Below are 23217 nucleotides of genomic sequence, written 5' to 3'. Positions count from 1 at the left end.
AGAAAGAATCTGTAGGTGAGGAGAGTGGACTAGAGGAGAGAGGTAGGAAGGAGGGGACCTGCGGGAAAGTAATAGGCAGGTGAGAAGAAGTTAAAGGTCAGAGTGGGGGTGATTTTTTGGAGGGTACCCAAATGGAATATAAGATGTCGCTCCTCCACCCTGATGGTGGCCTCTTCTTGGCACACAAGGAAGTCTTAGTTTGATATGTTGGAACAGGAACAGGAATGGGAATTAAATTGTTTGGCCACCAGGAAGTCCTGCTTGGGGCGGATGGTGTGGAGGTGCTCGACGAAGCGGTCCTCCATTTTGCGATGGGTCTGACCAATGTAGAGGAGGCCACAACGGGAACACCAGACAGAATAGACAACACCAGCAGATTCGCAGGTGAAATGTTGCCTCACCTGGACGGACTGTTTGAGGCCCTGAATGGAGGTGAATGGTCAGGTGTAGCATTTACTCCATCTTTAAAGAAGGAGGACATCTCTGATTTCCTGGAATGGAAAGTTGCGTTCTGGGAACAGATGCAGCGGGGAGAAAGAAACTGAGAAAAGGGCACAGCATTTTTATAGGAGATAGGGTGGGAAGAGATAACCATGGGAATCTGTAGATTTGTAAAGATTGTCAGTTGACAGTTGTCTCCAGAGATGGAGACAGAGAGATTGAGAAAGGGGAGGGAGGTGTCAGAGACGGACCAAGTGAATTTAAGGTCAGGGTGGAAGTTGGAAGCAAAGTTGATAAAATAGATGAGCTCAGCATGGGTGCATGAAGCAGTACCAATGCTGTTGTCAATGTAGCAGAGTAAGATTTGGGGAGTATAACCAGGGACGGCTTCAAACATAGACTGTTCTACATAGCCAACAAGGAGACAAGCATAACTGGGGCCCATGCGAGTGCCCATGGCTACCCCCCCCCAAGTGTGGAGAAAGTGGGAGGAGCCAAAGGAAAAGTTGTTCAGGCTGAATGCCGGTTCGGCCAGATGGAGGAAGGTGGGGGAGGGGGTGAGAGGGTTGGTTCTTTTGTCAAGAAAGATGCGGAGAGCTTTGAAACCTTCATGATGGGGGATTACACAGACATTGATTTACTTTTGAAAATCAATTTATTTTGCATCTCAAGAATATTGTAATATTCTGTCTGTGGCGTGTATCTCTGTGGCTATGAAGCCACTGCAAACAAAGTTGTTTTCATTGTACTGTGCCTCACCAAATGCCACAAGACAGTAAACTCAACTTGACTCAAATCAGAAAGCCATGAGTTACATGTGGAATCTTAATTTAGTAGTTTCCGGCACTCTAATCTATAGAAAGAGAGCAAATCAAAGCCACATATGGGTGTGGTGCTGGGGGGCAAAAATGCTAACAACCATGTATTAATTTAGCACATTTCCTCATGAAGGTTTTTAGGCCAATACCTTGTATTTCTGTTTCACCTTTCTGTTACTGTTAAAATATATTTTTCACTGAATGGAATTGTTGCTGTGCTTCCTGTTTACAGCAGGCCATCAGCATTATCTATCATAATCCAGATTTGAGTCTGGGTCCCATGTTTGAAAACAAACATGATAACTGTCATTGAAGTAAATATTTTGCTGTCAGGCACTAATTACTGAGCGCAGTGCCTGAGAAAAAAGATTTACTTACATTTTTCCCCTTTGTCTTGTAATAACAAAAATGTTTTCTATCAACTAACAATGCTGCATTAAATAAATTTATGAAAATATGCAATTTAAACAGTATTTACATCATAAAACTGCACTGCAGTTTTGAGTAGAGCTGTATTGATTTTTAATGTAGCAGATGTCATTAAAATATTCAAATAATATCATGCTATTTTGTCAGTGAATTGGCAGCGAGTAAGACCACATCGAAAAATACATTATTCTGGACCCTCACTGTTTTTCCTCTACTTGCAGCTTTTTTTTAAAATGTTCCAAAAAAAGACCCTGAATCCACATGATTTTGTTCTGTGTCCCTGCATTGCTAAAAAGGTATTTCTATTTAGTGGCACTGGAAAACATACAAAGAACAGCGACAAAGGCAGCCTGGACTTTAAATCACTGAGCCGCAAGAGAAGCAGCTGTTCTCTCTGGAGAAAACGATGGGCAAGGGGAACATGATCCAAGCTTTTAACATCACTAACAGAGCTAGGAGGCACGATCGCAAATCAAGAGGAAATAGATTGCAAAGTACCGGCACACTGTCACAGAGCAGAGGATATGGACTCTGATGTACATTTCAAAGGAAATTGGCAATCTGAGATCAGAGAAATGAATTCAGGGCTAGGGTTCGAATTGAAGTAAGGAGACTAAGCTGGAGGGTTGAAAGGTTTTTTTCTTCTGTTCTCACCTTTCAATGTATTTGTTTTGGCTAAGCATTAATGTGAACGTATACAGTAGCTCCAAAATTAATACTTTAAAACAAATTTTATTTTTACACTAGTATAGGTGTAAATAGCACATTGTATGACCATAGCAAAATATCCATTTTTAGATTTCATTGCTGGCGTTCTGGATGACTCATTCACTCATAACTCCTGCCCAAAGAGGTCATCCCAAACCATCCCAAACTTTTGATTAAGTGCATATACTCTGAATGTTCATCTGCATCACAATCTGTTGATTTAGTCAAGTGACAAAGCTAATGGAATTTATTTTAGCTGTTCATTTTCAATGTTCTTACCCCCTGGCACTTTGCAGATGCTGAGGGTTTGGAGCGTGGAGTCATGTTTGATGACTCATCTGGCCTGTGTCCTAAGGTTTCTATTCAAGAATTACTTGTGGGACTTATTCTAAACAGGCAAAGTTTTTTTATTTAAATTAATAGATATGAGAAAGGGAGGGAAGGATAAAGAGCCTGAATAAGATGTTTATGTAACCATTAATTATTAATTGTCTTTGCTTAGGCAGTAAGTGACGTATGGCCTGAGGAGTGTGGTAGAATGAAGGGATCTGGGAAAACCATAAGACCATACGACATAGGAGCAGAATTAGGCCATTTGGCCTGTCGAGTCTGCTCTGCCATTCAATCATAGCTGATCCTGTTCTCCCCATAACCTTTGATGCCATGTCCAACTAAGAACATATCAAGCTCTGCCTTAAATACACCCAACAACCTGGCCTCCACAGCTGCCTGTCGTAATAAATGACACAAATTCACCACACTCTTACTAAAGAAACTTCTCCACATCTCTGTTTTAAATAGATGCCACTATATCCTGAGGCTGTGCCCTCTGGTCCTAGAATCCCCCACCATAGGAAACAGCCTTTTGTCATCTACTCTGTCTAGGTCTTTCAGCATTCCATAATACAGTTCCATAAGTCATTGAAAGTGGTGTCACAAATAGATAGTATTGTAAAGAAAGCTTTCGGCACATTGGCCATCATAAATCAAAGTATTGAATACAGGAGATGGGAGGTTATTTTGAAGTTGTATAAGATATTGGTGAGGCCTAATTTGGAGCATTGTGTGCAGTTTCGGTCACCTACTCAGGAAAGATAAAATAAGGTTGAAAGAGTACAGAGAAAATCTACAACAGTGTTGCCAGGTCTGGAGGACGGGAGTTATAATGAAAAATTGAATAGTTTAAGACTTTATTCTTTAGAGCGTAGAAGATTGAGGGGAGATTTGATAAATGTATACAAAATTATGAGGGGTATAGACAGGGCAAATGCAAGCTGGCTTCTTCCACTGAGACTACAACCAGAGATCATGGGTTATGGGTGAAAGGTGAAAAGTTTAAGGGGAACATAAGGAGAAACGTCTTCAGTCAGAGGTTCATGAGAGTGTGGAACAAGCTGCCAGCACAAGTGGTGTATGCAAGTTTGATCTCAACGTTTATGCGAAGTTTGAATAGGTACATGGATGGTAGGGGTGTGGAGGGCTATGGTCCTGGTGCACACCGATGGTAGTAGGCAGTTTAAATGGTTTGGCATGGACTAGATCGGCCAAAGGACCTGCTTCTGTGCTGTACTTTTCTACGACTCTAATAAATATATTTCAACTGAACTTGATATAAATATACAAGAAATGAGAGCGGGAGTAAGTTAATTGCTCTTCAGCTGTCCCACTATTCAATAAGATCGTATCTTGACCTCAGCACCATTTTCCCACTCCCTCCTCATATCTCCCGACTTCCTTGCAATTCCAATATCTGCCGATCCATGACTTGGATATTCAGTGACTTGGATATTCAGTGATTCCTTTTTCTCAGCTCTCTGTCATAGAGAATTACAAAGAATCACAACACACCAGTAGAAAAAAAACTTCCCTTCATCTCCATTTGACAATGGCAAAATTGTTTCTGAAACAATATCCCATAATTCCAGATATTACTACTGGGAAAACAAAATTATATCACAGCTCAATAACTTTTCAACAGAACATTTGCTGCCTGATCTGCAGATTACACAATACCATATTTTGCTCTTTAAGGTTCAAATCAGGCAAAAGAGGCAAATAATAATCTACACCACAGAGAACTTTGAATAAATGCCAGTCTACATATGATACTTCTCATCCAAGTCACAGTATAAATCAAAAGTTAAAGTAAAATTATCTAACCAATTGCACTTCAAAACAACCTGGGTTCAATGCTAAAGTTTGGGCCTCAGATTCTTTGGTGCTAAAGACTCTGAGGTTGTCAACTCTCCACCATATGCCAATGGATAAAACAAACAGCCATTTCCAGTGTCCAGGAATGTCAAGCATTCAAATCTGCAAGTTGTTATTGGTGATACACTGCATCTCCATCAGCTGCATTGTTGTGATTTTTTATGTAATGGCATAAAATTCCAAGTTTTAATGGCGATGGAAACTTTAGGTCTGGTGGATTTAGGAGTAGGAGAGAGTTAAATAATTTTTTAAACTACTAATGACTAAATAACCTCTCTAGGGATAGGAAAATTAGGTTCATAAACAGATTTCATTAGTCTTCATAAGAACTCCGGCACAGGTCTTTGGCCCAACTTCCATGCTGAGCAAAATATTTGCATATTCTAACGCTGTTTGTTTGTATTTGGCCCCTTTCACCCTGAATCTTTCCTATCCATGTACCAGTCCAATTTCATTTTAAATGTTGTAAGTGTTCCTGCCTCTACCACTTCTTCTAACAGCTTGCTCCATATACATACCTACTACATGCTGTGTGAAAGCCTTGTCCTAAATCTTTCCCCTCTCACCTTGGAGTGGAGTATTCTTCACAGAGAAAACAATTCTTCCTGATGTAAAAATAATATAGTATTCTTTATCATTAGCTTGTTTCTCTGCTGCACATCTCTTTCTTACTTGATTTATCTGAGTCAATTTATTGCAGATTGCTTATATTATTGATATTAATTAATTATAGAGCTAAAGAGAAGTACAGCATAGAAACAGACCCTTTGACTCAACTAGTCCATAACAAAACCATTTAAAATGCCTGCTCCCATCGACCTGCCATAGCCCTCCATACCCCTGCCATCCATGTACCTCTCTAAACCTCTCATAAACATTGAAATTGAGCTCGCATGCACCACTTGTGCTGGCAGCTCATTCCACACTCTCACCACCCTCTGAGTGAAGAAGTTTCCCTTCATGTTCGCTTCAAACTTCTCACCTTTCACCCTTAACCCATGAGTTCTGGTGGTAGACCCACCCAAGCTCAGTGGAAAATGCCTGTTTGCACTAACCCTATTTATACCCCTCATAATTTCGTAAACCACCATCAACTCTCTTCTCAGTCTTCTACATTCTAAAGAATACAGTCCTAACTTAAACAATCTTTCTTTATTACTCAGGTCCTCCAGACCCGGCAACATCCTTGTAAGTTTTCTCTGTACGCTCTCAACCTTGTTTACATCCTTCCTGTAGATAGCTGACAAAAACTGCACACAGTACTCCAAATTAGGCATCACCAATGTTTTATACAACTTCAATATAACATCCTATCTCTTGTACCCTATCAATATATTGACTTATGAAGGTCAATGTGCCAAAAACTTACCTTATGACCCTATCTACCTGTGCCACCACTTTCAATGAATTATGGACATCTATTCCCAAATCTCTTTATTCTACCACACTCTTTAGTGCCCTTCCATTTACTGTATAGGACCCACCCTGGTTGCTCCTCCTGAAGTGTAAAACCTCGCACATGTCTGCATTAAATTCCATCTGCCATTTTTCAGCCCATTTTTCCAGATGATCCATGATAGCCTTTCTCACTGTGCACTACACCCCCCCCCCCCCCAGTCTTGGTGTCATCCACAAATTTGCTGATTCAGTCAACCACATTATCATCCGGATCATTGATATAGATGATAAATAACAAAAGGACCCAGCACCGATCCCTGTGGCACACCATAGGCCTCCAGTCAGAGAGGGAACCACTCTTTAGCTTCTCTCACAAAGACAGCATCTCATTTAATTCACTACCTCATCCTGATTGCCAAGTGACTGAACCTTCTAAACTACCCCACTTTCAAATCTCTTACCAGCTCTTCCTTCAGTTAGTCCTGACAAAGGGTCTCGGCCTGAAACATCGAGTGTACCTCTTCCTAGAGATGCTGCCTGGCCTGCTGCGTTCACCAGCAACTTTGATGTGTTTTGCTCCCATGTGTGACCTTGTCAATTGTCTTACTAAAGTAATTATTAACAATAGTTATTAGGGTGTAGTATCCAATTCTATTTTTTATTTCTCATTTACAAAAATGTGTTTTGCAGTTTGCGCATTTCTGAAACTATTTTTTCATCTGATTGGTCAGAAAGATTCACAGACTTTTCCATTTCTGATTCCCTGGAGATAATATAAAGGCTACCACATTGGCTCAAAAGTGAGATGAGGAGAAATTTCCTCTCACAATTTGGAAAGCAGTCTCCTGATAACTGGGTAACATTCCTTTACTCCTAACACATTCTAATGTTTAGATTCTAAATCATTGTGCAAATCCACTCAGAATCCATTGGCAAACATCACCTGGCACAGAAAATAAAAGTTTTTCTCTTGTTCATCTCAGGTACATATTGCACCCCACCCCACTTCAGTTTACATGTTCAAATTCTAATGTTGCATAATTTTTAATTAATTTACAATTTCTGTACATTACTAACAGTATTTACTTCCATCCATGCAATAACTAGCAGTGAGCCATCTTCTTGGACAGCTGCAATCTGTTTAGAAAATATGCTCATTATACTGTCGCGTGGGAGTTTCAGGATTTGGTCTCACTATGGATGAATGGAAATATATTCCCAGCTAAGGATGGAATGTGACTTGATAGGGAAGCTATGGCATTTCTATGTTCTTGCTGCCTTTATCCTTTTTGTTTGATGTAGCTGCTATGCATCTGGAATGTGTTAATAAAGACTCGACGGTTTGTTGCAGTGTATTTGATACCAGTGGTGGAGGAAGTGAAGATTTAGTCGGTGAATTGGATGCCAATCAAGCAGGTAGCTTTCTCCAGGATGCTGTCAAACTTTTGAAGAGATGTTGAAGTTCTGTTCATGCGGGCAGGTCAATGATGTTTCATCACACTTCTGAATTTCCTTATGGACAATAGAGATTTTGGGCTATCAGGAGGTCAATCATATGCTTCAGCTTATCAGGTTACATATTATGGAATCTGTTTAAAATCATTAACACATTTTAAAAATTATTTTAAATATTATTCGTTACAAATTGTGACATTTATTGAACAGAAAGTTAATCTATAATTACAGAAACTTTATATGAGGTTTGACATCTAAATAAAAAAACATGATGGTATCTCAAATATGGAATTCTTTACAAGAGCAAACTACTCTTGTAGATGCTAGTGAATCTGCCGTGTACTTCCAGACAGGTCTGTTTTGAATTGTACTAAGTACTGGTTTTGATTTAATCTTAAAGTCCAAAAGATTTTATTTCAGTCTTTTAAAATAACAGGTTTAGAATATTGTGTTTTATTTTCAATGTTTTAATAGTGCAAAGAAAATGTTGGCCAGCTATTGAACTATGTGATATGTGTGAACTATGTGTTATATCATCATTGTTTCAACTGAAATAAAATAATTATCACATTTTAAGAATTATTGATTAAATGACTTGAATTTTTAGAAGGTACAAGAAATTTATAACCAAATGAAACTGATGTTGCTGTTTTTTAAAAAATGATTCTCTTGGTTCAGTTCACTCCAGTGAGAAAAATGCAAGGCTTTATAAAAAGAGAACAAAAAGTACATTTAATGATTGGTCATTCCAGTGAGGTTCTTAATCCAAATTATGAAATATAATATTATTAACTATAATAAAATCATACATAAAGAACTAGGTGCTGAAAATTAAAATTATTACCAATTTAGAGGTTTGATTAGAAAAGGGTATTTCTTGAAATCATTCTCTATCAGGAATTCTGTTTGGATTGTAAATGGTTTTATTCACAATGTTTACTGAATAAATAAAACTGTCATGCTGCTAAACTATAAAAGAAATTACTCGGTACTAAGTCCTGTCACAGATCCTGCATTCAACTTAACAATACTGTCAAGGATATTACACTTATGTGAGGGGGTTAAAAATGAAACCCATAGCTGGACAATGGATTTTGGTCTGGTATCACCATACTCTCTGGGGGCTAATTGAATTCACATGACCAGACAAGAACTGTGGGTTTGTGTCCTTTTATGCACACACAGAGATTCTCCAAATGCCATTCAGATTTCAAGTGATTGAGAAGTACAGAGTTCCTCAGCTCCATTGGAAAGTTGGCATAAATCTTGCTAGTTTCCCCTGAAGTCAAAGTATGAACTTAAGACAATCCCAATGGATATTTCAAGCATAAATTTTTGACAATGGGGCTAGGAGCATTCACGTTCAAAAAGCCTAGCAGACAGAGTTTTGAAAAGGTGCCGGATCACAGATATAAAGCACAAGCAACAAATCTATTAAAGGTCTCCTCAGGCATAAAATTAAATCCCAATCTGACCACAGCCAATCTGAACCTTATAAATTTTCCATTTCTGACCTAGCATCATGGAATTTACACAATGACAGAAGGAAGGCTAGTTATGATACACATATGCTGCATCAGAATATGTAAGCAAATCGTCCTGCATCAGGTAATGAGTTTACAGCATGACGTGCAATGACCTGGTTTATCGCAAGCCAACATTTTCTTTCGAGATAAAGGATACACTTACAGTTAGGGTTATGCAACCCGCCTGGGCTGTAAGGTTGCTGACCCTAATACCCTAATGTACTGTATAACATTTATTAGAATAAAACATTTTGGGTTGGTAATAATAACCTGGCACAATTAGTAAGCACAGATTCAAAAGGGAACGTACTGTTTGATATAAGTTTGAGGAAGTGATGTTGCAAATGTTTTATGGAAAATCCTTGAAGCACATAGGCTTCAAACAGCATTTGTCAAATGGAATGTTGGATTCTGAACTTCTATACAAATTAATCACTTTTGCAGATTATTGTGATTTGGGAGAGCGTGCTGAGACTGCAGAGTCGGTTCAGAAATACAGAGTAAACTGGACACTACTGATGAAATTTAATGCTTACAGGACACAGTGACATGTGGAAGGAAACTATACCTCCAGTCATCTCAATAAACAAGACAGAAATTTCTAATCTAAGAGAACTAGAGTTCTTGCAGACAGTGAGAGAATCATATAACCCCTGGAAACCAAGCAGCAACACTCCCCCCAAACAAAAGATGAAGTGACTAATACCTCATTTTGAGAGCTGGCAAAGTATCTGGAACATTCATGTGCTGACTGGTGACTTTGGCACTTACTAATGCCAGGCCTTATTCACAAAATTGGTGAGGCCTTCCTTTGGCATTTTTGAGTGGGCATGTCATCAGCTCGAAACCCACAATCCAAACATGGAGAGACCTACTCGGCATGAATCAACAGAATAGGTCAGTGTACGAACCAAAACACCCAAAATGACAGAGTACAAGTCAGAGCAACTTCTAGTAAAATTCTCTAGTGCTCGGTTCAGTCTGCAGCTTGTTTTCATTAACAGGAGGCAAGGATGCTTTCAAGTTCCAGATGAACTACCAAGCAGATTTGCAGGACTGAACGACAGCATTAAGGGGCAGAACATTAAGTGACTGATTTAAGTGAACTGTAAAAGATTGAAAATAGTAAATGTAGATTGTATTAGGAACTAAATTTGAAAAATGTAGCATTTAAATTGATCTATGTTACAAAGGATTTCTTTACACCAGAGGGTGATCAATCAATGGCCTATAGCTCTGACAGAAGAGTGGAATTAAATATGAAATATTTAATGTCATCTAGGATTGGAGGATCTTTCTAAATAGATAAGCTGAAGAAGTTCCCTAACGGACTTCATCTGTAATTATCTTGTGAATTGCAGTGGTCTGTAATATATGTACTCAGGAAGAACAAAGGCATTTTGAAATCACAGTTCCTGCAATGCTAGAATTAAAATTAATAAGACTGACAAGACCAAACATGGGAGACTGAATCTTAAGAATTCTTAACTGTCCTGTTTCCAAAGGGAAATTCCAGTGTATAATGGTTTTATACTTTTCTTGCAGTATCTGCGCACTACCAGAGGGTGAGCGTTTCTAAAGCACTTTAATCCATCATTCACAGTCAAACTGAGGAAAAGCAGAACCTTTACATTTACCTACTCTGGTCCCAGTTGGCAGCGAACAGCACCAGAATCTTCCTCCCATAGTGATCCGGCTGTTGGAGGACTCCCGGAAAGCCATCCATCAGAGCCCGTTTGATGCCAGGATCGTCTGCTTTGAAGTTTTTGAACATATCTAAGTTCTGTTGCCGATACTGGAAATACTGAGCCAGCAGTTTGAAGGCCTCGAAGTGGTTAAACTTCCTGGCTCTCAGAAAACGCAGGATGAATGCATCGTCCGTGCGTAGGAAGCCGATATCCGGGCGGGTTATGATCATGTCTCTGACCTGCTGGATGTCCTGGTGTAAGGCTTCCGCGTTCTCATTCAGTTCCAGCCGACATTTCTCGATGGTTTCAGCACGGAGCCCAGCTTGCAGATGAGTCATTTTAACAGCGACCAAAACCACGACCTTTCTCTTTTTTTTTGGCGATAGGGCTATCAATGATCACACATCCCTGCCACCGCCAGCGTTGTGTCCATTGTCCCTTCTCACAGCCGCTGGGTACGTCAATAGCCTTTGCTTATTGAACATTCTCTTCCATCTGTTGACTAAACATGTTGCTGAAGCGAAGCTACATGGCCGGACTTTCTGTAACATACATGTGCATGTATGAGTGAGATATTGTACTTATTGCTACATAACGATGCAGGCAGGGGCCATGTTCGAGGCGTTTCACTACGATCCAGCACTCCCAATCTATTCATTACAATAAAAACCATGAACTTTCCCCTCAGTGAACAGATACACCCTTGCTTAGCCTTTATTACATGGGGGCGAAAAATAAAATACATTAAAACCCTTTGTTTTTAAAAAAAACATGTATTTTGGTCAAATGCTATGCTCTATGACGGTTCTACTGATCATATCAGATGTTAAAATCGAGCCCAGCTAATTCCAGTGCTGATTACCAAAGGGATATCCTTCACTCACCCACGAAATTTAATCACCTTCTTTCAGATTTCTGCTCAAAAACAAAACATTCTGGAAAAAGGCCCGGTTGTGCAAGATGAATTGAAGGTCCTGAATTTATGAGTGCTTAAACAAAGGATAAAATCATGGACGGTCGATTCCAAAATCAGTAAAATTCCTGCAATCCCGTAATATAAAAGCAAAATTGATTTAGTCTCTATAAAGCAGTCACACTAACTGCAAGCAGCTTGTGAAAAACTACATACTAGCTAAATTATATGCAGTCCGCTGGATTACAAAAAAAAAACCGTGAATGTTTTTTATTAGAATTTCCCTGAATTATGGTCTGCCTTTTAGTTACATTCAGGTAACAGAAATAAATAGTTACACTTACTTTAGGTTTCTGTAGAGCCTCTTATTCTTGGTCGCTAAAAACAAAATCTTGTCGTGTATTCTTTGGTTTCATTTGTGTAGAATACTCATAATTTTTTGTGTCAAGGTTCAATTTTGTTAAGCTGTATGATTTGAGAATACTTATGTCTTTGCCCGTGAGCCCACCGTATGTTCGGTACAGAAAAAAAGACAGCCAGCGTCCAAATATGGAGCTAGGGATAAGATGCAGTATTCTTAAATTTACATTTACACCACCAATCACAATTCCAGGCTTAGTTACCAATTTATTATATACGTCGTTCATCGGAAGCAAGGCTGCATTCGAAATGGGTTCAATGAAATGAAATCAAAGCCCTTCTGACACGTTTAACACCTTTTAGCCTCGAAAGATTTGCACATCTCGTGTTTAACCCACTGACATGCATTAAAATGATGCTGGATTGTAAAACCCAAGCGCTGAAAACCATACAGTAAATGAGCATGTTTTGATAGCGATTTTCTTAGGTAAATTAGCTGCTACTCAGCTCGTTCATGCCTACACGCCGCCATGGAGAGTGGGGAGAAGCCGCAGAGAGAGCTGCTGGGGAGCTGGTGCTGCCGGGACCAGCTGAGCAGGTGCATGCGGATGAGCTGCAGATGGAGGAGCTGTTCATGCAGGGAGGTGCTGGTGAGCAGCCATCGAGAAACATACTCGGGGTGCTGCAATGAATGCCGCCGTTCTAAGAATGGAACCTCACCTTGGTGCGGGAGATTTTTTTGTTTGGTTTTTGTGTGTGTGTGTTTTTTTATTCTTCTTTCCTCTAATGTCGTATCCTCAGCTGGGCGGCGGAATGATGTATTTGCCATCAACCGATTTCTCCTGAGTGTTTCGAATAAAGCCCTCGAGCCCAATATATTGCCAGCAATGGGCGTGTTTGTCCTGACTCATCCGCAACACGCTGTGGGGAACAGCCGGGTCCCAATGCCCGTTGCGATACACTACGCAATTCCATGCAGCGAGAGCTTCGGAACAAATCTCTTTGTGTAGCAATATATCCCGATAAATGTAAATCTAACCTTTTCACTTATTTGTCAATTGTTCGTCAAATTTAAATCACGTGGAGCTTGTGTTCCAGGGGTATGGCGATTTAGAGATGTTTATAAAATCAGTCTATTAATCCAGAGCGCAAGACTAATTATCCAGAGACCCGACTTCCAATCCGATCATAACAAATACGGAATATAACATTAGTTAGTTGTCTAGCTTTTCAAAGTTGTTAGTTTTAGTAATAATAAACGAAACACAAACTAATGGATAACTAGAAAAGAGTACCTGGTTCACCGTAGCCTTTAAGGAGAGGCTATCTACCGACATGTGACTCCGATCCCATTATTGTCCCTCACTCTGAAATGCCCCAGCAGGCCCCTCAGTTTAACAGTCGTTAGGGATGGGCGATAAATGCTGGCCTTCCCGGTGATGCTGTGATCCTAATAAATAAAGAAAAATATTTTAAAACCCAATAAATAATGAAATATATTTTAAAAGAAGAGCAATGTAAATTAAGTACTGTACAGTCTGAAGAAAGGATCTCGTGCTTTCCCGGCATATATGACACATAAACTTTTCTCAGGCTTCCAGCCAGGTACAGGTATCGATTCAAACCAATGTTTCAATGACAAATTCTGCCAAGAAGATACTTGTACTTGGCTGGAAGCCCGGGAAGAGTTTAAGTACAGTCTAATCGTAAAATTGGGTATGTTGTTGATTCACTGACATTTTACAATTGATTTGAAGGCTGCATATACAGTGGTAAGTACTGTCAGATCTTTTGTTTAGCAAATATATATTGCTATCATACAATATCAGGGACATATCAAATTTTGAATATTTCAATGAACTACATTATAAAATATTACTAGCACTATGTTTTTCCAGTTCAACCAGATAAAAGTTGTACCTAGGATGTTTGGAATTAATCTTAATCAATTGGAATATGATGGTGGTGAATTTTAAAACTGCAATAGAAATTCTGAAAAGATGTCATGTCAACATGAGATATCCTCCACCACTGTTGTAAACACTGCAGTGCCAGTAAGTATTAACATTTGTGCTATTAAGACATAATTTTCAAACAAGCATCTGTTTGTAATCAAATAGAGAGAGTAACAATCAACTTTTAGGCCTTTTTGTCAGAACTCAGTTTTGAGGTGAATGTGACCTGACCTGTTGAGCATTTTCTGCAATGTAGACGTAAGACACTGAAGATGCTGGAATCCAAAGCAACAGAAAATCTGCAGGAGGATCTCACTGGGTTGAATAGCGTCAGTGGGCGGAAAGGAACTTTTGACTTGTCAGATCACAACCCTGTATCAGGACTATTAGGTAGGAACCAGCAAATTTGATTGGGAAGAGCTGTTAGCAGATGAATGGATGTCTGACTAGTGGGAGGCATTTTGGGGAACTGTGGATGATGAGTATAATTGAGACTCTAGTCAGGGTAAGAATGGTAGTATATAAGGTACAGGCAACTGGGATCGTGAATACTTTTGAGGTATATAAGGCATATAGTAGTGCACTTGAGAAAAAACACAGGAGGGCAAAAGAGGGACATAAGATATCCTTGACAAATAATGTAAACAAAAGCCTTAAAAGACACTATTAGTATATTATGATCAAAAGGATAATGAGAGAGAGTAGATCTCCTTAAGGATCAGTCTGGTGATTTACGTGTGGAGTCACAGAAGAGAGGCAAGGTCTTAAATTAATAGCTTTCACCTCTATTCACAGAGAGTTCAGGGAAGAGACCATTAACGTCCTGAAACACCGTCATGTTTTGAAGGAAGTGTTGGCAGTCTTGAGGAACATAAAGGTGGATAAATCCCACTAAATCCCAAACCAGGAAACAACTACAGGCTTGTTAGCCAAATATTAGTGATGGATAATTTACTGAAGGGAATTCTGAGAGACAGAATCAATCTGAATTTGGAAAGGTGATACAGGGAGACAAGTTGATAAAGAAGGTGAATGTCTTAATCAGTGAGGCATTGAATTCAAGACTGGTGTTACAGCAGTACAGAATCAGAATCTAATCAGAATCAGCTTTATTACTGCTGACGCTGTATATGACATGATTTTATTTGTTTTGCAGCAGCAATACAGCACAAGCTTTAAAAATTACCATAGGTTACAAAAATTTAAAACAAATGCAAAAAATCAAATAATGAGGTAGGGTTGACGGATGGTTCAGGAGTCTGATGGTGAAGGTGAAGAAGATCCTGAAACATTGAGAGTGGGTCTTCTAGCTCCTGTACTTCCTCTTTGGTGGTATAACAAGAAGAGGGCACGTCCTGGATGATGTCAGTCCTAATGATAGATACCTTCTTCCTGAAACACTGCCACCAATGGTGGGAAATATAGTGCCCACGATAAAGCTGACTAAGTCTATATACTTCTGCGGTCTCTTGCGATCCTGTACGTTGGAGGCTCCATACCAGGCTATGATTCAACATGTTGATGAGGCCTCATCTGGAATTTGGATTCCTGGTCACCATATTAGGCTCAAGCTGTGAAATTCCTTTCCTAACTCCCTCAACCTCTTTGATCCCATAAGACATTAAATGTGCCTCTTTGATCAAGCTTTTAATCAGCTGCTCTAACAAATCTCACAGTGTTAAATTTTCCTCCGGCACTCTCGCAAAGCAAAATATTTTCCTGCAGAGGTTGCCGATTTGCTGATCCCAATGCTTCCAAGTTTTTTAATGCACGGTCAGATGCACTGATGTCCACTAATCAGCTCTCTAGAACCAAAAGAAAGGGCATATAATATAGCAAAAATTAGTGGGAAGTTAGAGTATTTAAAAACCAACAAAAGACAACTAAAAAAGAAATAGGAGAGGAAAGATTGCAGTAAGCTAGCCAATAATATAAAAGAAAATAGTAATATTTTTGCAGATATATAAAGAGGTTTTGGGGTTATCTGGAGGCACATGTTAAAATGGGCAAACATCAGCATGGTTTCCTTCAGGGGAAAACATAACTGACAAATCGGTTGGAATTCTTTGAGGAAATACATAACAGGCAGGATAGACAAAGCAGAAACAATGGATAGTATTTAATTGGATTTTCAGAAGACGACTGACAAGCTGTCACACCTGGGGCTGCAATACAAGATAAGGAATTACAGGTAAGATACCAGCATTGATATAAGACTGGATGACTGGCAGGACGCAAAGAGTGAGAATAAAAGGGGTCTTTTTTGGTTGAGGCTGCCAGTGACTCAAGGTGTTCTGCAGGGGTCAGTATTGGGACCACTTTTTTTTTATATGTGTCAATGTTTTGGATGATAGAATTGTTGGCTTGGTGGCCATGGTTGCAGGTAATATGAAGATAGGTAAATAGGTGTTGAGGAAGCAGGGAGTCTGCAGAAGGACCTAGACAGATTGGGAGAATGGGCAAGGAAGTGGCAGATGGAATATAGTGTAGACAAGTGTATGGTCATACACTTTGGTAGGACTTAGACTATTTTCTAAATGGGGTGAAAACTCAAAACTCAGAGGTGCAAAGGGACTTGGGATTCCCTTAAGATTAACTTGCAGGTTGAGATAACTGGAATACAAAAGCAAGGATGTAATTGTGAGTCTTTCTAAGGCATTGCTCAGACCACACTTAGAGTATTATGAGCAATTTCCAGCCGGTTATCTAAGAAAAGATGTGCTAGCTTTGGAGAGGGTCTGGAGAAGGTTCACGATAATTATTCTGGGAATGAAAGGGTTAACATGTGAGGAGCACTTGTTGGTTCTGGTCTGAACTCACTGGAGTTTGGAAAAATGAAGGGGAATCTCAAGGAAGTTCAATTCAAGTTTTCCAGCATATAGAGATGGATTATTTGCCACTTTTACAAAATAAGACATATAATTATTTAGTCTTTGTGCTTTTCAGTATGAAAATAGTAAAGTTACAGATAATAACTGTGTGATTATAGGTGTAAATACATTTCTAATTTTTAATGGAAGACTATCTTGAAGAAAAATGGATTGCAATTGATATGTCAAATATTTTGTATTTTCATTATTAAAAAAACTTGATTTTAAATGTCATTTCAGAAAGGTTACTAAGACCATAAGACCACAAGATATAGGAGTAGAATTGTGGACCATTCAGGCCATTGATTCTGCCCCACCATTCCATTATGGCTGATTTATTATCCCTGTCAACCCCATTATCCTGGATATAACCCCTAAATATAACATAATTTAGGTGTTGGGGGACAAATTTAAAACCCATAGGGCGCTACAGTAGAGAAAAAGGCTGTTTGGCCCATCTGGTCCATGCTGAACTATTATTTAGACTAGTACCCATGACCCACACCTGAACCATATCCCTCCATACCCCTCCCACCCATGTACCTATCCTAACCTCTCTTAAATGCTGCAGTCGAACCCATAAGCACTAACTTCACCTGCATCTCATTCCACACTCTCCACACTCTGAGTGAAGAAGATCCCCCTCTAGCTCCCTTTATATGTTTCACCTTCACCCATAATCTATGACCAGTAGCTCTATTCTCACCCAATATCAGTGGAGAAAGCTGTCTGTGGCAATGGACTCCACAGATTCACCAACCTCGGGCTAAAGAAATTCTTCCTCATCTCTGTCTAAATGAATGTCCCCTGTCCCTCTATTCTAAGGCTGTGATTCAGTAAATGTTCTGAAAAGTAAGCTTTCTGTCATAGATTCAGGAAATAATTGCAGTATTTTCACTCCCTTGACCCTCTGCATCCTTGTCTGGCCCACAAGTATTTGATGAGCATCTATGTTTGATGATACTGGGGAGATTTAAGTGAGATCCTGATCATTATTGCTGACACAAAGGCTTTGGTGTGGTCTAAGAGGTCTGCGCTGTTCCCTGAATTTTTTTGAGTTGGAGTTGCTTCGTGGCGAAGATCATGTTCACTGTGCCTCCAGAGGAATGGAATTCACTCTATAATTCAGGAAGCAGTGGTTCGACTAATCACGGTAATTACACTGATACACTTAGTGGCCACCTTATTAGACACCACCTGTACCTAATCAAATAGTCACTAAGAATGTGTTTGTGGTCTTCTGTTGCTGTAGCCATCCACTTCAAGGTCCAACTTACTGAGCATTCAGAGATGCTCTTCTGCACACCGTTATTGTAAAGCATAATTATTTGAGTTACTGTTGCCTTTCTGTCAGCTTGAACCGGTCTGGCCATTCCACTCTCTTAACAAGGCATACTGGCTCACAGAACTCACAGTATATTTTGTTTGTTTGTTTGTTTTTTGCATTATTCTCTATAAACTCTAGGAGACTATTGTTCATGAAGATCCCAGAAGATCAGCAGTTTCTGAGATAGTCAAACCAGCCCATTTGGCACCAACAATCATTTCACAGTCAAAGTCCCTTAGACCATATTTCTTCACTGTTCTGATGTTTGGTCTGAACAACTAAACCTCTTGACCATCTCTGCATGTTTTTACACATTGAGTGGCTGCCACATGAATGGCTGATTAGATATTTGCATTAACAAGCAGGTGTCCAAGTGTACTTAGTAAAGTGGCCACTGATCAGTTCCTGGTCTGGTATGGACTACTGAAAAAATTGCAACTTGTTTTAAGGATGACAATGTATAATTAGTAAGGATCTAATGGATTTTACTTACCATTTCGAACAATGCTATACTTTTGAGAAGCAAAACATGCAAAATGCTGGAGGAACTCAGCAGGTCAGGCAGCATCTATGGAAACATTTGACGTTACAATGTTTTGCCTTGGATTTCCAGCATCTGCAGGTTTTTTTGTGTTTCTGAGAAGCAAACTCATACTTCCAAAATGCAAAATATTTTTTCCTTTACACAAGCTTGCGAAAGGATTCTAATTTAATTCAAAGACTGACGTTTCTCTGAAGGCAAAGTGTTGATGGATGCAGTTCTCCACGATCACACTCAGTCCTGTATTGCCAGTTTTCAAGTCCTGAAGTTGAGATTTTGGTCTTTCTTCAATTAACAACAAAGTTTCAACACAGCTTATGCTTCCGGCATTTCAGTCTGACAGTCAAACAAAATGTATCGGATATGGTTTACCTAATGTATTATATGTGTGTGTCTGTGTGTGTGTGTATATATATATATATATATATATACACACACACATACATTATTCCCATATGTCCCTTCACCATTCAGAGCTATTCACTGTACAGTGAAATAACTTCCTTACAGCCGATCTACAATTCAAGTTGCAAAATGAAGTTCTGGCAAAAAATGTTGCAGTAACCTGCAGTACCTTGTCACCAAACCACATTGTATTCACTTCTCCTTGTCACTAAACCACGTAGTAATCACTTTTCCTTGCCCCTGTGCTTAATAATGTGAAATACTGATCCAGGAAGCCAAGATCAACAAGATAACTAACATGCCACAAGTTGTACTTCACTGGTCCTGCAGCCATATGGCCAGGGGGAGTGCCTTGATGAGGAATCTCTCAGCTCCTGCATATTCTTACTTGAGAATGTGTCCTCACACGTCCAGAGTTCAGTGTCTGTCATTATTGAGCTATGGAAGATAAGCTGCACACCACAGATGATGGATATACTCTTTGCTAGATTTGCATTCTGCTGTTCTCTGGAGCAATGTGTTGAATGACACAAGATGAACGGTGGATTTATACATCTGAATGGTCATTCATCAATACCATACTGGAGATGTAAATCTGAAAACATATAATTATAGAACTATGAGCATAAAGTCTAGAACTCAGTGAATAACTGTCCTAATTCCCACTTTCTACAAATATCCCATCCAATGTTCCCTCTAATTTGTAATGACCAGTGTGCACAAAAATCTTGTGCTGTGCAATCTTTTTACCCGGTGACAACAACATGTGCGCATTGAATTTTATATATAAGAGGTATCCATTTTGACAGCTAGCAAAATACTGTCAATAAGAGCTTTGATCTCCTCTGGATTTGATGGTTTTCACTCTTGTTCATCTGCACTCTCACAAAACATGCGTAACAGGCCTGTAGTGGGGAATGAAGGATTTTCTCACTTGAGCTTTTGCACACCAATCATATGTGATTTGCTTGCTAAATGATGCTTTAGAAAGTCAAGCTTCCAAATATCACTCCACTTCTCACTTGCAAATTCTCCAGCAACTATTGCATCACGACGATACACACAGGTAACAGCAGTTTCTGTATTGTACATAAATATTTCTCGTAGCTGCACATTCCTGACCTCGTGAGCTTTCGGTGTAGCAGTTTCTACTGTTTCATTAAGCCATTCCGCTTTAAATGAACTAGCAGTTCCTCTGCATTTCACGCCCTTTGCTTCTTTGGAATTCAACACAGTGAATCAATAATTTCTTCAATAAAAGTAGTATAATAAGCCAGTTCTAAAATCTGCAGATAAATCATCGCAAACTGCATGTTGTCATCACCACCCGCATCAGAAACCGGAAAAGGAAATGTGATCGTGTACAATCATGAAATATACTTAACACGCCAATGAGGTAGAGGGTGACAAACTTTTGTGCGCAGTTTAAATTCCTTTGTGCGTTAGTAGCAAAAGATGTGTGCATGTGCACACCTTAGAGAGAATATTTGGCACATAAAAGTTCTCTGAGTCTTGTCATTTTACCATCCTGTGCATAATTTCTTTGGTAAAAAAGACATGACTTCACTAAAATTGGACTTAGTGTGAGGAGAAGCTACATAGTTATCTCGAAAGCTTTGTTTAGAAATGGATGGAAATGGACTTCACCCACCAGGTTGCCTGAAATAATTTGCACATGAATTTTATGCCAGGCTGTTATGTGAGTTTTGCTTTTTCCAGCATAAGAGCACTAATATTGCAAATAGTACACAATTGAGAGCACTATTTGACACCTCCCTATTTACACATCCTGAATGTGATCTATGCTGTATCTCTGTTGATACCTCTTACTAGCCTACTCAAAACCTTCGATCCTGTTGACTAACAATATCATTCTGTACCTTGATTACACATGTCTTTGGTTCTGATTCTATTAACACTCTTTAAAAGTACATACAGGTCATTAACGTTAACAAATTTCACGTCACAGGCCCGTGATAATAAACCTGATCAGGCTTTTTATTGTTCAGTCACTTCTGGAAAGAACGTGTAATAATATTATTCGATCACGAAAGATATATTGTGATTCACGATTAGTGTTTAAGTAACAGTAATGAAACAGGTTTTTTAGAGATCCACATTTCAAAACACTATGTCCTTGGGATTTTACAGATAAGTATCGAATACCACAAAAAATAGTGAGTATTTAGTCTTGTTTGTGCTAACCCAAGAAGACAGAGAGAGAAAGGGATCTGATAAATTTGGACAGCAAAAGCTGGAAAAATGCAAAATAGAAATGCATACAAAATTGATTTGCTTGTTAAAAGAATTACCAAGTGAAAACTGATCAAATGCCAGAGGACACCACAGAGGCATTTAACTGTAAGTTTACAGAACTAACTTTGACTTTAAATGTATTACTATATTTGTGCATGTATTTTTGTAGCATTGGATGTGATTCTGAAAAAGGTGGAAGTAGTCAATGATTTGAATCAATAGACACAAAATGCTGGAGGGACTCATCAGGTCAGACAGCATTAATGGAAAGGAATAAACAGTCGATGTTTTGGGCTGAGAGCCTTCTTCAGGACAGGAAAGGAAAAGAAAAGACACCAGAATCAAAAGGTGGGTTTAAAGGAAGGAAGATAACTGGAAGGTGACAGAGAAGACAGGTAGGTGGAAAAGGTAAAGAGCTGGAGAAGAAAGAATCTGATGGGAGAGGAGAGAGGACCATAGAAAAAAGGAAAGAAGGAGGAGCCCCACGGGGAGGCGGTAGGCAGGTGAGAGGAAATAAGAGGCCAGAGTGGGCAATAGAAGAAGAGGGAACAGGAAGTGGAATTTTACTGGAAGGGGGAAATCAATGTTCATACCATCAGTTTGGAGGGTACCTAGAAGAAATATGTGGTGTTTGTCCTTCACCCAGAGAGTGGTCTGATCATGGCCCAAGAGGAGCCAATGAGCCAACATGCTGGAACGAGAATAGGAATTGGAATTAAACTGGTTCGCAACTATGTTGGCAGATGGAGTGGAGGTTCTCGACAAAGTGGTTGTTCAATTTACGATGAGTCCCACCAATGTAACAGAGGCTGCATTTGGAGCACTGGATACAATAGATGACCCCAACAGGTTTGCATAGGAAGTGTTGTCTCACCTGGAAGAACTGTTTGGGCCCCTGAATAAAGGTGAGGGAGGAGATGAATGAGCAAGTGCAGCACTTTGTCCATGTGTGGGTAAGTGCTTGGAGGGAGATTAGTAGGGAGGGACGGATGGATAAGGGAATCGTGGAAGGAATAATTCCTGTGGAAAAAGGAGAGTGGGTGGAAGTAAAGATGTGTTTGGTGGTAGGATCCCCTTGGAGATGGCGAAAGTTGCGGACAATGTTGTGTTTGGTGTGGATGGTAGATTAGGACAAGAGGAACTCCATCCCTGTTAAGGTGGTAGGAAGACGGGATAAGCATGGAACGTCAGGGAAATGGAGGAGCTGTGAGTGAGGGCAGCATCAATGATTTGAATGTTCTCCCATTGATTCCACCATTTAGACTCCCATTCATGAGGAAAATCTCCACCTGTATTTTTGAAAGCAAAATCGAATATACGTGAAGTGCTAAGTCATAAATCATAACCATAAGCAAAATACTTGACAGGAGATTAGGGTAAACAAAACTGAGTAGTAAACTTTGTAAGTGAGGTTAAACATTCCACACATTTGCCTGATTAAATATATGTGAAAGGTATGTTGGTACCGTAAGTATAAATTGACTGTCAGATTTCAGAACAATTGATGAACACTATGTTATTATTCCTTTACCTTGCAAAATTCATCAATTCTTGTAGTTTATAGATTTTTATGTCTTTGCACTGTACTGCTCAAAACTGATAAGTCAGATCAACACCTCCACCTTGCTTTGTTATTTCCCATCATTCACCTCATGTACAGTCTAGTGCCACTTTATGGACATACAGTCAATCCATGTGCAGTGTCGGTAAAAAGTATTCACCCCTTTGGAAGTATTCATGTTTTATTGTTTTACAACATTGAATCACAGTGGATTTAATTTGGCTCTTTTTGACACAGATCAACAGAAAAAGATTCTTTAGTGTCAAAGTAAAAACAGATCTCTACAAAGTGATCTAAATTAATTACAAATATAAAACATAAAGTAATTGATAGTATTAACATTCACCCCCATTAA

General features: G+C 39.3%; 1 protein-coding gene across 2 annotated transcripts in view; it reads right to left on the bottom strand.

The window, feature by feature from the left end:
* LOC134354837 (clavesin-1-like) overlaps positions 1-12803 on the bottom strand; it is a 68979-nt gene extending 56176 nt beyond the window's left edge. Inside the window, exons 1-3 of one of the 2 annotated variants that reach the window (XM_063064215.1) lie at positions 12668-12784; positions 11932-12142; positions 10624-11216 (exon numbers count right to left, since the gene is read on the bottom strand). In XM_063064215.1, coding sequence (XP_062920285.1) covers positions 10624-11012 — 389 coding nt within the window. In that variant the 5' untranslated portion in view covers positions 11013-11216; positions 11932-12142; positions 12668-12784. Of the gene's footprint in view, positions 1-10623; positions 11217-11931; positions 12143-12667 lie in introns of both variants that reach the window. The other variant, XM_063064224.1, reaches the window with a different exon arrangement.
* Between the last annotated feature and the right edge of the window lie 10414 nt (positions 12804-23217).

The sequence above is a fragment of the Mobula hypostoma genome, chromosome 1 (assembly GCF_963921235.1).
Source record: "Mobula hypostoma chromosome 1, sMobHyp1.1, whole genome shotgun sequence".
In the NCBI taxonomy this organism is placed as follows: Eukaryota; Metazoa; Chordata; class Chondrichthyes; order Myliobatiformes; family Myliobatidae; genus Mobula; species Mobula hypostoma.
Note: the sequence above shows the minus strand (reverse complement) of the source record. Positions and strands in the feature narration are given on the sequence as shown.